Genomic DNA, 17,176 nt, shown 5'->3' with positions numbered 1-17,176 from the left:
TCTCTCAAAACAGTACAACAAATCTTGAAAGAAATGGAAAAATGAAACCTATTTCCCAGAAGGCACCGCACCAACCACTGCAGCTTTTAATAGGTTTATGGCTTTATATGTATTGTAATTCCCCTTTTGGCATCCCATATTTTTAGGGGGTTTTATTCACTTTCTTCTGGAACTGAAAGCTTTTCTTCTCATAAACCAGTCTGTTCTAGAAAACAATCCTAATGGCATTTTGCTGTTGCTTGGGAAGAAGGTGACCAGAGCTCTGCAGTGCTGAGGTGCAGTCAGGGACCAGCTGTGCCATGAGCTGCCTCCCCAGGGCCTGTCCCAGGGCACTGCTGCACCAAAGGTATTCCAGCACAATTCCCCAGACACATATTGGATACATTCCTTGGGATACAAGGTCAACTATTTTTAAAAGTCAGGTTTTCAGGGGGCTTCCTTCTCTGAACCCACTAGTCTCAGTGCACCAGATTTGCCTGGACAAAATCCCAAACCAACTTCCTTAACAGAAGAGTATCACTCCTATTCAAAAGACACAGTGAAAATAGGCAGCCTTGTAGGGAAACACTTCCTTTCAGAAATTATGGTACACATGGATATTTTACACATTAGGATACTGCCAACATTCTCCAATGCCAGCTGTTACCACACCTGTAGAAACTGGGCCATGCAGTTCATTACGAGCAGCTATCACTGCAAAGCCAAGTGTTCAACACAACATTGCTTCCATGGCTTTGATTTAGCAAATCACATGCACTAAATGAATGAGGAAATATTGTCTAAATCCTCATTTCAAAGTCATTATCTAAATTATTTGTTTTCCTATTCTGTTGTATTCGTTTTGATAAGCGTTTAATTTCACATCAAGTGATTTTTTTCTTCTAAGTAATGAGATCATCTTCTGCCAAAAGCTTTTCTTTTTGCTTGCTTTTTTTGTTTTGTTTCATAAAATGAAATCACTGCCATGTAATCCAGACTAATAGCTTCCCTGACAATCTATCAGCAAAATACAGGGATACATGGCTCAAAATACAATACAAGTAAAATATAATAAGTCCAAACCTGCCTTCTTTAGGTTGTCATAACTCCTGATGAACACTGGCTATATGTGATACACTCCACATCACTACTAATGGCTCTCCAAGGACTATATCTGTAACGATTTGCCAGTGATACAGCCTGGATATCCTTCGCTATGAAACCTAAAATACGATACACATATCCTGTAATTCCAATTAAGAACTTGATTTCATTATGTATTTCATTCTTCTCAGAGGGAACAGGTATGAATTAAACAGGCAATGCATGAAACAAAGCCTTGAAAAAGGGAAAAAGAATATCAAAGACCTATAGCTAAACCAAAAATAATCTGGAAAATACACCAGTTCTTTAATTTAGATCAACTCTGCCTAAGTCTAAATGGAAAAGTAAAACTGGAGGGAAGGGATGTCATCCAGAGGGACCCTGACAACTGCGAGAGTTGAGCTGGTGCAAACCTCACAAAGGTGAGCAAGGCCAAGTGCAAGGTCCTGCACCCGAGCCAGGGCAATCCCAAGAACAAATACAGGCTGAATGGAGAATAGGGTAAGAGCAGCCCTGGGGAGAAGGACTTGAGGGGTGTTGGTGGATGAGAGGCTGGATATGGGCCAAATGCAGTGTGTTTGCAGCCCAGAGAGTCAATTGTGTACTGGGCTGTGTCACAAGAAGTGTGACCAGCAGGTCAAGGGAGGGGTTCTACCCCTCTGCCCCACTCTTGTGAGAGACCTGCAGTGCTGTGCCCAGCTCAGGGACCCCCAGCATAACAAGGGCATGGACCTGCTGGAGCCAGTGCAGAGGATGGTCACAAATATGATCAGAGACTGGAGCACCTCTCCTATGACAACAGGCTGAGAGAGCCAGGGCTGTTCTGCCTGGAGAAGAAAAGGCTCCAAGGAGACCTTAGAGCACCTTCCAGTATCCAAAGAGGGCTACAAAGAGAGGTGGAGAGGGACTTTGCATGGACAAGGGCATGGAGTGATGGTACAAGGGGGAATGGCTTTAAACTGAGAGAGGGAAGATTTAAATTAGACATTAGGGAGAAACTCTTGGCTGTGAGGGGGGTGAGGCCCTGGCACAGGGTGGTTGCCCCATCCCTGGAAGTGTTCAAGGCCAGGCTGGAGGGGGCTCTGAGCAACCTGGGCTAGTGGAGGTGCCACTCCCATGGCAGGGCAGTGGAACAAGATGGTCTTTAAGGGCCTTTCCAACTCACACCATTCTGTGATTTTATGGTATATGTTTATGCATGTCCTTAAACCCTCTCTTAGTGAGTGATTCTTGTAAAAACTACCTATTGCAAAACCTTCACTTATTTTGAAATAGATTATTTTCAGAGGAGAGGAATTAGAAGACAAAATCAGGAATATACAGTTTCTTTGAAAGTTGGACCTTAGGTTATGCTAGTTGAAATATCTCAGAACTGTTCCTAAAGTTGCATTATTTCTTTAAATGTTCATGATTTTTACTATGGTGAAATTTTCTAAGATTAATTTATAACAAAAATTATTACCACCTCCCTTGGATCCCTAGGGACACTTGTAAAAGCTTTTATGTAGGTTTTTTTTTTTCCACTAAAAAGAATTATGGCAAACTTCTTCACCCATTTCAAAATTTACATTATATATGACCTATAAAAATATAATCACATTCTTATTTCTTTACTTGAATTTCTTATTTCTGCAGCAAAAAGGAATGGAAAATGTGACATTAAATGTTCTACTCAGCCTTTAAGTATAAGTAAATGACTTATTTGAAATTTTTGTGTTAACTTATCTCCTGACAAATACTATACAGAATGGACAGGCAGGGGTAACATTTTGAGGAATTTGTTTGGTGCCATTTGGAGACTGTCATTTCAGAGCAAATGGAATTCAGTTTTATCTCTTTTGCATTAACAAAAAACTGATGTATTTAAATTGTAATAACTTTTGTAGAATTTCACATAGTAATTTCACTAATCTGGAACAAAGAGACTGGAACACATATTTTTTCAATACAGAATGTGGTTGTCAGAAACACAATAACTTTTTCTAAAATAATTAAGAGGATTAAAATGGTGCTGTAGTTTAAAGAAAAAAAAAACAAATTTTAATTACAAGTTGCTCTCCAAATATGCTTCTGACCTAAGATTCAAGGTCCTGAGCAAAGGTTCATCTTTATTAGACCTTCTGTATCAAAGTGAAATTACTGCATTTATAATAAATTGTGCATTTCTGTAATTTGGCAGTAACACAAAAACCCCAAAACATATTTTGCATTCTTATTCTGTTTTGCATTATGAGATTCCCAGAGCCCATTACAAGAACCATTTACATGTAATTCAGTAAGATTTTAGAAACAGTATATTGGACAGAATGGTTTAATCAGATAGAGTGCAGAATTAGACCTAACAAATATATAGTATAAAGCATTTATCCAATCCTTTGCCAAAGTTTTGAAAATGTATTTTTTTAGTGCAACGTTTTTTCATCTTTCGACTTACCTCTCTTTTTTTTTTCTAGAGGAGGTGAAAGTCCATGAGTAATAAATTCAGATCTACCATGAATGGGCTTGATTTTCTCAGTCACCTTCAGGAAATTGCCCTAAGCCAGGGGTGTAAGTTGGAAAACATCATCAGTGTATTGCAACCACACAAACATTTCTAGTTACTTCTAGATTTTAGAGAGTTATCTTCCACAATATACCTTATAGCTGAAAAACACTATAATTGACATTTTTAAGGAGGGCAGGGACCGAATTCTTCAATTTTAGGGTACAAACACAGTCGAGGTGCTTACCTGAGGCTGATTCCAGAACCTGCATTTTTAACTGTGTGTTCCTGCACTGCCAGATGAAGCGGCTGTCGGGCACGGACTGCAGAGCAGATTGGACCATCTGTGAGGGAACATGACAAGAAAGGTTTCTACCCGATAGTCTGAATTCTTCCTCTGCAGGAAATTCCAGTACAAGATGCCAAATGGAATTTGGAAATTAAGAACAAATAATAATTTTGAAGTTATAATTAGAACACAGAAGAGCAAGGAGTACATAGCAGGAGACCAAGCTATTAAATCTCCAGGGAAAAGGCAGCTGCTGCTTCTGTGCTGTTCCTAAGGGTGGTGGGAAGGCACTGCAAGCCAGCAGTGGCTGCTCTGGGTTTCATGGTTTTGTGCCTCAGCACAGAGTGAAGAAATACATGCAGATAAAGAACAGGTCCATGGTGCCACAGCAAGTACGGACTTAGAAAGGTTTGCATCCCATGGATGAGGCTTTCTCAGTGGTGCTGTTCTTCTCCATAGTAAATGTGGTTTAGTCTGCTGACCTGTTCTCCAACCACCACAAACCTCTTAGTCACCTTGAAAATTCATAAGACTGACGCCTGTGTTTTGCCCTGCAAGTTATTCCACAAATAAGACATCACATGATAAGGTTTTGGAAAAGACAAGTATCATGTTCCCAAGTCAGAAGCCCTGTTTGCTTCCCTGCTCTTAAAAACTGCCCTGTATGGCCTAAACACAATATATTCGAAGTTAAAGTTTTGGTGTGGGAACATAACCCTGTGTGTGAAAATGTATTCTGTTAACATTTATGTTCATTGAAGAGATATTCATTTCAAAAATACTTCTGAGACATAAAAATAGCAGAAATATGCAAGGGGGGAAAAAAAGTTCAAAATTTTTCTTAAGCTTTGCTCCCATCTGTTAGATTGAAGGATTCAATTAGATACAACATTATTACTTTGACTTATGTAACACCTTCAGAAAATACAGTGTCATTTACAGAGCCTCACCACACTCTGGAAAAATAAGTACTATTCTGCTGCCTTTATCTAATGGGACACCTGAACCAGCAGAAAGCAGAGTGACTTACCCATGAGTTAACGACAGGAAATTAGAGCCATAGAAAGAAACCAGATCCAAACACCTGGTTCCTAAACTCACATTTTAAACACTAGATATGATGTTACTGCTTACAGGTTGACTGATTGTGGAATTGTGGGAAGTCGTTTCTTAACAGGCACCAAAACTGCTCAGAAAAAACAGCTTGAGAAAAAAAAGGCTACTTTGCTCTGCTTTGTTTGCTTTCCAGTCTGTAAACTACACTAATGCTGCCATTAAATACACCTGCCTGGGGGGGGGGGTTACAAACAAACCCTGACGTTCCACAATATGTGTACATTGTTTTCTAAGGGAACTTCTTTAAACAGTAAACAGTACTGCAGTAAGTGGGAGACACATATAGTTTGCTTGAAAGCCCCACAGTCAGGTGAGTTGAACCATGGCTTACCAGTGTCAGGGAGGAAGTAAAGAATAAGGAAGGGAATTATCAACTGATAAAGATGCAAAAAGGAAGACAGAATTGAATCTCAGCAGTGCCCTTGCTGATCTCACTGTCTATGTAATTCATAAAGATATCCTGGGATTCCCCTCATCATAAAAATGTGCAATTCTAGCATCAAAAATATACTTCTCATCTTAGTACTTGTAATTCTTGACCAGGGCTTTAAAAATCTTTTAAATAACTAAGTAGGCCAAGCTTTTAAGTATCTCTCTTACATTCAAGAAGGTTCCTGAGCACTCAAGTCACTTTATAGGACACTGTACCCCTTTAATATTGTACTGGATATTGTTGTTCTGTCTCAAAAGGCATTATGGACTTTTCTGGTGAAAATTTACAATGAAATATAGAAGAAAACAGAACAAAAGTAAAAATGTGAGTAATCCCCAAATCGCAGGTCTTTAATGTCATATATCTGACACCTGTATGGATGTGACTGAGAAATGAAGGCTGACATTCAACCCTGAATAAACATGCATGAAAGAAACTTGAGAAGCAGGTTTACACAGTAAATTTTGTATGTGTTTGCAAAGTGTGTTATGGTCAGAGACATTGCTCTGCTTGTTTCCTTCTCTGCCTTTATGTCCCAAGCAAGTTACTAAAAGAGGAGTTTTACCATCATTTTGTTTGAGTTGTGTCTGTGGCAGCTCTCTTGGTTATTGACCTTGCAGTCCCTCAGCACCGCTTGCTTTCAGCCCTTTGCTCAGCTTCCTCTTCAAAATAAAGGCACTTCTCAAGCACTTTGGTGAACCACAGCTACTTTAAAGCCACAAGCACAAACTGGTCATTTGGCAAAGAATATATTATTCTTACTCAACTGACGTAATCAGACTTTCTCAATTAGCACTTATGGATGCAGCATATGCTCAAGGGCTTGTTTGCAGTGCACTTGCCTGCAGTAAGTGTGACTCCCAGATGGAGAACTAGCTTTGTCTTACCCATGTTGCCACCCATAAAATGTTTCCACACACAAATGAAGGAACACAGGGAAAAAAAAGAAAGTGGAGCTAGAGAAAACACCCTGATGGGGTTTCTTTTTAATTATATGCCTGCTTTTTTGGCCTATTCCACAATGCTGAAAATGAATACCACAGATGGAGGGTGGGTGTTAAAAGCCTATTGAATACTGAAATTTTACTAATCTGTTATAACAGGAAACATCTGTGCTAAATGCAGTATTTAAAAGCTCTTCCCATTTCAGTTGTGGAACATCAGTATTTACAGGACAATACCAAGAAATTGTTTGAATTCGTGGTCATGGTCACTTCAAATCTAATACTGACTGATTTCTTTCTGTGAGTCATTTCAACAACGATGGACTTCGGAATACCAATGTACACAATCAATTATCCTATGGTTTATCCAGACATCAAAGATTTGCAGTTCCAGAACTAACAGAGACACAAGCATTTAAATTCTTTCTAGTAGGCTACATTAATTTCTATTTGTGTGAAAAAAATCAACAATTCTTTTACCAATTTGGAACATTTTCAGGCAGTTTTTCAGACCAGATTTTCAGAAAGTTCGGAGAAGATTTTAAATGCATGTTTATCCTAACTGATGCTTAAAGTATTAAGGCTTCTTCATTCCTTAAGTAAGCTAATTTTCTATCCTATAATCTTGTCTAATCTTGTAGAAATGTAGGAACTGCCACAATATATCAGATCCAAGAGTCTACCCAATCCAACATCTAAGTTCTGCTAGGACGAGCAAGAGCTGTGTCAGGCCCTAGAACAAGCAAAATGTTTGGGGTCGAGAATTAAGCACCTGAAACACTCTGCTCCTCCCAAATCTACTCTGTACACATTAATCCTATTCTTCCTCTTTCAGCTTTCTCGTCTGTTTGCTCTTCCTTTTTCATAAAGACTCAATTTCAGTGACAGCAGCTCCATGGGGATGCAGGTTTTGCTCCTGTGAGCATGTTAAGCTTTAAGAGTCATCATCAATCAGCACTTGAATGTTTATTGTCTTTCAAGTTCCTTTACTCGGCACAATTCTCTGCCTTTTGTTTAAGTGCTTTTGTGTGTATCCTCTTCAAATGTTACTTGCAAGAAGCCCTACTTGTCTTGTCCTTGCTGCCTTCTTTATCAAGAAGAACCATCAATCAATATCTGAATACAGAGGCTAGAAAGGGAAGGGAGAGAACACTGTTGGTTTTACTATGGATTCACCTGTTTCAGATATGCTTCTCTTTGATGTGAGGGAGGTGAGCAAGCAAGGCAGCTTCAAAAAGCATTGCTCTTGTGTTGGTTTTGCTTAAAACCATCGAGCTCAGTCCTCAGGGGGGAGGGAGGAGGTTGGGCTGGGTCTCAGTCTGCCAATGAGCTTTATTGCAGGTGTTGAGCTGTTTCTTACACAGACCAATGAAGGGAAATGTCCTCAGCAGGCAGGCTGGGCTTTCCAAAAGCACATCTGTTCTTCACAATTACATCTATTGACAGCACAGTGCTGATTGATGGAAGCTTCTACATGCCACAGCTCTATGAGAAAGCTGCTTTAACAATGATCAATTCGATGCAAAATTTTACAGGCTGTATAGTCACCCCTGAAACAGGGCACTGACAACAGCAAAAATCCAAAACAGAACTAAGAAAACAGGTGGATAAAAAGTCTGCAGCTGCACTACCCTTTCCTGTAGTGCATAACCATGCAGAAGTTCAGCCCTGGCTGCTGAAGAATAGAATTGTAATGAAAGGTAGGGAGTAGGCCAGCTCCTCACTTATTTTAAGGCAGGGGTAATAGCAAGCACACAATATTCTACACATAATTGGAGAGCATGGCCAGTCCAGATGTGTTGGGATTTGTTCTCCCCTTTTATTTGGTTTGTCTAATCTGTACTTTTCTGATTTGTCAAGCTTTCAGAGACATACCCCAAGAGAACACAGTGTACCCATGAGAAAGACAAACACACAAGCCAAGTAGCAGCATTCCTCTAAGGCAACTAAACAAGTAATGCATTGTTGCAAAAAGCACTCAGCTAACATTGCAGTAAACAAACTAGAAAATGCCTTTTTTTAAAGTTGGAAGTAGGAGCAGATGACCCACTTATTGTACAACTATATTTATGCTTGGCAGTTGTATTTGGGTTCTCTTCTTTGTTTAGAGCTGTTTATAATACAAACTACTCAGTGTAGCATATTTAAAAAATTATTAAAAGGTACAAATATACAAAATGTGCTAAACTTGAAACAAAACTTAAAATTGCAAGAATGCATTGGCTAGTCCCAGATGTGCACCCAAGGAAAGTGAGATAGTATTCCGGGTGATGAGTTATGGAAGAAGACTACCTTAATCAGGAGCTACAGAGCGTGAAATGCATCTTGCAGGAGAAACTCCTATTTCACAAAACTATGCTCATGCAAATGAGTGATTTTCTTTCATATCAGAAAACAAAATCTGCTGATCAATTATTTACTTGTGAATTTAATACTGAAAAGTCTGCTGGCTCAATAGCTGTTGCTGTAAAGGAAGTTTCAGACTCACGTGCAGCTGCTGTATGTTTGACATAGGCCATGAATCCACACACAAAACTCCATCTAAAACTGTCTCTTCGGAGTTATTTGATATTTAAAAATCCTAGGAAAGATAAAACAGGCAGAATAAATTCTGGATTTAAAAACTGCATTAAAAATTCAACCACATAAAAATTTTCTTGCTCTATAACCTCAGATGTATTAGCATCACCATCACATGAATCTTTTTTCAAATGCTAGCGGCTTATTATAGGAACACAGGGTGGATCCTCAGCTGGTGAAAATCATTAGAGCTGCACAGAAGCCAATTTATGGTAGCTGAAGTTCTGGCCCATAAAATATCTTCTAAACCTGAAAGAACATCTTGTACTACAGTATTATTGGTCTTCAGGTGATTGAAAACCATCTTGATGAACGGTGTGGTCTCAGGGAAAAAGCAGGACTGTACGCCTGACAAATTTCTGCCCTGTGTTCCTTTATTTAACTTGATTAGAAAGAAACATTTAAGCAAAAACTTGCATGGTACAATGCATGATTAGTCACATGCTGCTTCTCAATAGTGAAACCATCAATTTTATTTCAGATGTGAATATGTGCAAGAGGTCTAACTATAATTGGAACATTAGCCAAGAAGCAGATGGGGATTGTGATTGAGGGTTTACCTCCTGGGTATATATTGTACAAGCAGCAGAAGAGAGAAGGTTATCAAGCTCTCTTACAGGACATGCAAACTAGATATAAACACACCAGCATAAGCTAGAAATCAGCCTTAGGACACTGTGTTTAAGAAAAGATAGCATTTCATATAAAGCAGGCAAAGCACTGGCCTCCATGCAAAACTAAACAGGCATTTTATCTGTTTCACAGAAGAGCAGTTTGGATTCTGTATTTCTAAATTTAGAATGCAGATCACTACAGTTGGTATGAGTGATTTCAATGCGGGCAATGAAGTAATGTGCAAATGCTGGTTGTTATGGGAAAGAGAGTTCGTATCTACAGAATAGCTCCTTTTTTAAAATGGATCCTTTACATTTTAAGGCTAACTTATTTAACCATAGCCATAACCATATTAAACCTTACATTTAAGAACTTAATTTCAGATATTTTTCAAGAATCAAGGTTTTCGCAAATACCAAATTATCCATTTGCCTTATCCAGAGCATGAGTAACAAATATATTCAATTCTAAAGAATAAACTTTACACTCACTCTTGACAGTAACATCAGGACACAGTGTAGCTTGCATATTCCAGGTGTCATTTTCCTCCATCAACCACACAGTTTTCTTTATAGTCCCTGAGATTTCTGTTCCCTGATTTTCTAGTGCCTGTGTTTATTCAGCTGCTGTAAATTTTGTCACTGCCAGTGACTGCAGCAGAGCAGTCTTACAGTTCATATGGCCCCAGCAGACCAGCAGACACCTATTAGTGTCTCAGATACATCCAGTTTCACTCAGCATCCTCCATGATTGACTAATAAGAAGACCCAGAGCATCCTCTTTTTTCCAGAGGATTCTCTCTTTTCCGCAGTGATTTCCACCCAGGATATTGCGGCTCCCATTCACTGCACCTCATGCAGATCCAAATGTGGCTGGAAAAAAGCCATTTGGGTATGTGATGCAACGGGCTGCCAGTAACTCTGAGTAGCTACTGCACAGTCCCTTCTGATAAATACCTGTCTCCACTCTTTCTATTCTCATAACGTACCAAAGACTCTTTCTTGTTATACTTTCTACATCAAGAACTAATTCCTAAAACAATTTAGGTTATATATTCATAGAATTTTATATATGCAATAACAATACAAACAGCAATTAACCCATCTGAGAGAACAGATCAAGCAAAGTAGTTATCAAGTGACCAGATAAACAAGTTGAAAACAGCAAAGGTTCTAATTTCAATATTTGGATTCACAGGAAAATTATTTGTTGGGAGTTTCCTACCTCTAATGTTCATTACATTGCAGGAGACCCATTCTTTTCTTTATGAGTAGATAACAAAGGCAATTGGATTTACTCATGTAAATCAAATGGAGAAGAAAAGAAAACCCAGTCCCACATTCCAAAAACACATTGTGTGACAATGCTGTAGAGGCCACTGGGAGCAGCTCCTTCCTCTGGAACACCATCACATCTGCTCTCTGTGGACTAATGTGCCATAACATGCAATTTTGTGCTACATAAACTCATCCCGAATATGCTCTGTGAAACCTCTCGTTCCAATGCTGTACAATTATTCCCACAACACCGCTTAGGGCCGTCACCATTATCGGGGATACTTTGTGAACACTGAAAAGACAAATAAATATTGGCAGTGGCTGATGCAGAATTGCCAAAGAAAGTGAAAACCTGCCAAAAGAAGGCAGGTTCCTCCTCCTTCTTTTCCCAGTTTTCCTCTTACCACTTTAAGCAATCCTTCATAAGATGCTCATAATGTTTCTGGTTTCCTACACAGGTGCTATAGTGGGAAGTAAATCCAAAGACTGATTCCTATAGTCTTTATTTTCAGGCAATCTCTTCACAAAGATCCAACAGCCTGTTCTGTCCCTAACAGATCTACCACCTGGTTTCAGAACAATTCCTGTCTGCAGAAAATAGAGCTTGCAATCTTTCTCCCCCAAATGGTCTTGATTACTGTGGCTATATCACCATTCAACCTGTCACTCAGATCTGTCATCTTCACATCATCTTCAGCTAACATTTTTCTAAGTTCACTGCAAGGCTGTGCTAAATCACACCAGTAATTTCCACTAGTGTTAACTTTGCTAAAATACAGCATTTCCTGTCCATCATCACAGCCTAAATTCTTGTCTTGTTCTTTCTTCTTGTCCAAGTTCTATCTCCTGTCTTCTTTTCTCACTCACTGAAATGAAAATGCTGCTGCCAAGAGTATTTATCATTTATCAAGAGTAATTTTGATCCTATCACCTCATTTTCTGTATTTCTTCTTTTTTTAATGTACTTTCAGACACACACGCTGATCAATCAGTCTCGACAATGCTTCAGGTGTTTGTGTGCCAAGACCACTGCCAGCTCTGGTGACTGGTGTGACCTTAGAGATTGTTTGTAGGGTTTTGTAGCTGTCTGCTGCATCCTAGACTCAAAGCTCCTTGGAGTGAGCAAGGAAAGGGAGTGATCTGCACTTTTCTCCCTTATTCATAATTAGTAGAAATGCAGGTTGATTTGCAGCCTATCCTAAGGCCTGTGCTGCCAAGGCTACATCATAATTGGCACTTCATTCCCTTAAAATGTGCTAAAGTATGTCTCAAGAACTGATGGGGGAAAACTAGGATGCTTCAGACTGATGCTAAGGTGGCCCAGAGGACACCACTGTGTCCTGCTCGTGTGTGAGACCCAACTTAGTGTAATAGTTGCTGCCTATTCAAGAGTAATTGTGGTCCTCTCACACTTTACACTACACCTCTATTCCTTGTGGCATATACACACAACACTGCAATTAAAATTCTGCTCTGATTTCCAGTACAAACCACACTGTATTAATGGACACCTTTTCTCTGAACTGACTCCTACATTCACTGTGTGCATTCTCTTATGATTCTTTTAGTGGAAGTGGAGAGATACATTGGTTAATTGTGCTTTATTAGTAAATTTTGTATGTGTTAAAATATGTTCACTTAATTTGAAACACTGTTGAGTGTTTCAAACTAACAATTATCAATTATCAAAATAACAATTAACAATTTTGGATAATTAACAATTATCCAAAATCTGATACCAGTTTTACTAATGAAATAAGAAAAGTGTTTCATGCATATAAAATTTTGATGCTTCCCTTGCTGGGATTTGTCTATGTTAATGAAATATTTCGATTAACCTTCAGCTCTTACCATTATTTTACAATATGTTCAGACTGAGCTGTTGACCAACTGAATTTGAGCTGGCTACCCACGGCCTTTACCAGTATTTCACAGAACTCATGGCCTCAAGTCCCTGTGCTCAGAGCTGTGCAAGGCAGGAGGATCCAGTTCCAAATTCTTTCTGCCACAGGTGGCATAACATGAAAATGAAGAGACTGAAAACAGGGAAATTCCATTTTCACTTCCATAAAAGGCAAATCCGGGGTAGGGGACAGGAGAGTTCAGGGTTAATGATTAATGGGCAAAGAATTTCTTGCAAAGCACTGCTAATTTTGTCCTTTTCCCATCTCTTGGCAGAATTTGGCAGAACTCTCATTCAGAGAAAGAAAAAATGAAAAGTTTCCAACTTCTTTCGTTTTTGTTGCTTTCTTGTGTCATCGTCTCAGCAAATACATATGGAGGAAAGAAAAAAGGTAATATACTATCAAATATAAATAATGATCATGAACCTTTTTTTTAATCTTTGCTATAAAAATGTAGTAATATTGACTGACTGATCATCAGCATGTTGTGTTTGAGTGCTGTGTTCCCTTAAACTATGGCATTTATAACTGTCTGTGTTTATTGGAAAATGCAGTTGTTTGTAATTACAACAAACATTTCTCAGTAGAAATCCATACATTTGAGACTATAGACTTATGGTACTGTGACCCTTAACAAACTTCTGATGAAGCTAATTTTAAAATTTATTAGTTTGAAAATATACACTGGAGTGATATTGTCATAATCCTCTTGGGCTGGAAGTATTCTCTACAACAGATTCAGTCTCCTACTATGAATCAACATTTCTAGCTATCTGAGAGGGTTTAAGCTTTTATTTGCTGAGTTGCCTTTCATCTCAAGTGGGAGGAACATCTTGGAGTGAAAGAGATACATCTGCAGTATGTTTTGTAGAGCAGCACTGGGAAGGATCTCTGTCACTGGTTGTACACCAGTGCATTTGTGTTATGCACATTGTGTCAGTGTCTGGGGGACTCTTAAGTGCATCACAAAACTGTATTTCTTGTAACCTCTCAGATGTGATTGACAAAGACAATTCCATGTTTGGCTTCATCATTAAGCCATACAGAGCAAGAATGAGCTTTCCTTCTTATTTAACTACATTTCTAATAGTCTAAGTCTGAAGGGGATAAATGTAGTTTTCTCTTTAGCTGGAAATAAAGCAAGATGTGCACATTCACAGAAGTATGGCCTCTTTCAGTAGCTGTGTTTTGTATTTATGTTAATTTGTATTAACAGTTTTAGAAACCATTTGCTATAAAAATGCTTTATATGCAATAAGCACAGTGATTTCTATCTAGAGGAGGCAAGACCACCTTTCTTTGATTCTGCACATTAAAATTCCCCTTGGGTTTCATTTTGAACAACATAAAATCCTTGAATTAAAACACTATGAGAACTTAAACTGCAATTAATGCCATAACTTGGCCTGGTTTACCAGACAGCAAGATCTGCATATCCTTAACAGTTGCTGAACCTTAGAAAGCTGTTTAGAAACCATGATCAAATTCTGTATTTTTGAGAGAACCAAAAATTAGAGCACTAACTTTAATTTGAGGTATCTCACATAATCTTTGCCCAGATCTATCCAGATTCTACTGTGTGGTTAAAGTTTAGTTCACCATAAATACAAACACCAGGCAGAGAGAGGAAATCATTGTACCCCTGTTTTTTCACAGTCACGGGTCTTGCCTTATGCAGCTGCATTCCCCTACCCCACTATCTGTGGTACTGTTTATAGCAAGGCCAGTTGCTTCACTCTCTCCATCTCCCTTTCCCCTCATGACCTAGGACTCCTCTATCGATGGACTTCACTTGTTTGCTTATTGCTTCTGCAGTTTAAAACCTCACTTGTGACAAAACACAAGTGACATGTCATACTGACACTAGCAGATACGCCCAGTTCATAGTATGCTGAGGCAAGAGACGGATTTCAGAAGTAGAGCAGGTTCTCTTCTAAAAATGCAAGAAGACTCGACTGCATTTTCTTGTAGAGGCTATCCACAGCCCAACTAGATATGCTACAGAGGGTAGTTACAAGGTTAAAGGACCTGGTTTTCCATTATGCTGAACCTGGACCCTCATCTCTCAATTTTAAATCGGTCCAGCTCTAATTCCAACTATCCATTTGCATTAATGTATATCTCTGCAGCTTTCACTCCCTTCTTATCCTTCTCCAATCCAACCTCAGCCACACCAACCTTGTCCAGAAGATAATGGAACTCCCAGTTCTCAAACTTGCCTTATTTCGATGGCCATTTGATTTGCCAGCATAGCTCTGCTGGTTCTGTCTGTCCTCAATCAACTCTGGTGTTTTGGCCACACTTAGTAACCTCAGGGAGTCTTTTTCTTCATTTCAATTCCCAAGGAGGCAAATTCTCTTCCCACAATGGCTTATGCAAATGACACTAAGGCATTATCTCTCACTAAGGAAGGGCAGCAAAGATTTTAGTTCTGCATAAGAGCCCTTTAAATGCTGTCAAGAGGAGACAGCTTTCAATGAGCATTGGATTTATTTTACCTGGACACCCTCGCACCTTGGAGCTCCCTTGTTCTTGCTTTAGCAGGAACTGCAGCAATGAACAGTGTAACTAAAAGGATCTGCAAGGCCTTCTCAAAGATGAATGTCTGGCATGTCATTCTAGCACAAACAATAGCTGTAAGGGAACCATCCTCGAAAAGAACAATCACTGTGTAAGTAAAAGTCCTACTCATTCATTTGTACCCAGAAAATAATCAACTCTTTTTTTTCTCTATCATTTCATCCACCTGCACAGTAAAAGAAATTACATTACAAAATCAGAATTTATAGGAATTAGACTGCAGTGGGTAAATCAATTTAGATAAGTGTATGTAAATAATTTTTATGAAGTTATATAACATATACATGCTATAGGTTCTTATTTTATACTTAATTATGTAGAACAAGATTTGCATTACCAAGCAAAAACATCCCATTTAAAACACACATGAGGTTATTCTTAAAAAAACACAGAGTGTTTCTGAAATATCATGGTTTTCTTGTACAATTATATAGCAGGAAAGAAGTTTGTAATTTTTGGCAAATGTTCATTATCTAAAAGCAGCATCCCGGAACCAGAAATAAGCACCTAAAAATAACATCCCTGAAGTTAAGCCAAGATGATTCTTTCTAAAAGCATGTGAAAAATGCTTCAACATAAGCTCCTATTTATTTTGATTCTTCTTCTGTAAACATAAAACTAGGTGGGAATATATTCAATTATTCCACTTGGTTGTGCAGAGCAGAGTTCTGCAGTGGCTGACATGAGAACTCCTGCTGTTGAGCCAGCACTTCTTACCTGACAGTCTCACAGCTGGCAGCTGAGCTGGATTTTTTCTGCCCAAAAGAGAAAGGTAACATCTTAATTGTCATCCAGGTCTGCTATGTTTTAAGTATTACAGTGCTAACATCTTAGTAATATAACATAGACCACAGGAATGGATTATAGAGAAACCTGAATAGCTGTTACATTTTCTTTATTCCCTAAGAGTATTACAGAGATATAAAAGGTGTGTTTGGTATATCAAATCCTCCAAAGCCTAGATAAAACTCCTCAATAAAATGCAGTGTATGGAGTATACACTATCAGATCTGAAAAACTACCAAAATAATAATTTCTACATGATGCTGAAAAACTATGAGAAAAGCAATAAACACAGAAGATTCAAATGCCATTTAAACTGCAGAGAAAGAGAGCTAAAGTCTGCTAAGGTGATGACATGGTTACCTTTGACATGGAAGGTGAATATCACTTTTACTGTCTAACAGTTCTTTAAAGTCTACCCTAAATGCAAAAATGTAGAGAAGACCTTCCTTTCAATTCCTTGAAGCATATTCAGTGTAATAATAACCTGTGCCTTAAGTTTTCATTAATTCTGTGTGATTCAGGTTTATATTAAATGACAGAAGAACACAGACTAAAGCCAACAAGGCCACAGGATATTAGTAATTCCAGCCCACTTCCAGTTTGAGAGAAAGTGCTATGAAATGAAATTGGCTCCAAAAATTACTGAAAAAAAATATTCTTTTTCTCTCCCTCTTCTTCATATGCAGAAATATACCATGATTACAACCCATAGAAACAAGACTAAAACCAGTTAATATTTCTCATTTACTGCACTGGAGCTTGTGCATCACCTCTGAAGCTGAAATTCATGTCACTTCTAGTTAGGTCATTCAAACAGGGATTCAGGAGCTAAATTTTATGATGTACCAAAATATTGGTCAAAGAAGTCTTGGAATTTGGAAGTTCAGATGTCAGGGTACTAACCAGTTACACTAATGATTTAGGTTGTGATATTAATAGAAGTTCTACAAAAGTATTTGCTGTCATCTTCTGAGTGGCTGTGTTTCACATTCACTGTATCCATATACAGCTTTTGCAATGCTCTCAGGAGTCTTAGAATTCTACCAAAATTTCTATCATCTAAACCAGTTATTTCTCCTTTTGGCAC

General features: G+C 38.5%; 1 protein-coding gene and 1 long non-coding RNA gene across 5 annotated transcripts in view; one reads left to right on the top strand and one right to left on the bottom strand.

The window, feature by feature from the left end:
* LOC135420587 (uncharacterized) overlaps positions 1–17,176 on the bottom strand; it is a 54,101-nt gene that overhangs the window by 26,102 nt on the left and 10,823 nt on the right. Inside the window, exons 2-4 of one of the 2 annotated variants that reach the window (XR_010433610.1) lie at positions 8,836–8,928; positions 3,813–3,909; positions 3,518–3,617 (exon numbers count right to left, since the gene is read on the bottom strand). This is a non-coding gene — a long non-coding RNA (uncharacterized LOC135420587). The remainder of the gene's footprint in view (positions 1–3,517; positions 3,618–3,812; positions 3,910–8,835; positions 8,929–17,176) is intronic. The other variant, XR_010433611.1, reaches the window with a different exon arrangement.
* The window catches only part of LIPC (lipase C, hepatic type), a 51,365-nt gene continuing 47,144 nt past the window's right edge, over positions 12,956–17,176 (top strand). Inside the window, exon 1 of one of the 3 annotated variants that reach the window (XM_064668240.1) lies at positions 12,956–13,113. In XM_064668240.1, the coding sequence (XP_064524310.1) occupies positions 13,032–13,113 (82 nt within the window). In that variant the 5' untranslated portion in view covers positions 12,956–13,031. The remainder of the gene's footprint in view (positions 13,114–17,176) is intronic. The other 2 variants (XM_064668239.1, XM_064668241.1) reach the window with 2 other exon arrangements.

Source organism: Pseudopipra pipra, chromosome 12 (assembly GCF_036250125.1).
Source record: "Pseudopipra pipra isolate bDixPip1 chromosome 12, bDixPip1.hap1, whole genome shotgun sequence".
NCBI lineage: Eukaryota > Metazoa > Chordata > Aves > Passeriformes > Pipridae > Pseudopipra > Pseudopipra pipra.
This window is presented reverse-complemented; position numbering and strand designations above follow the sequence as displayed.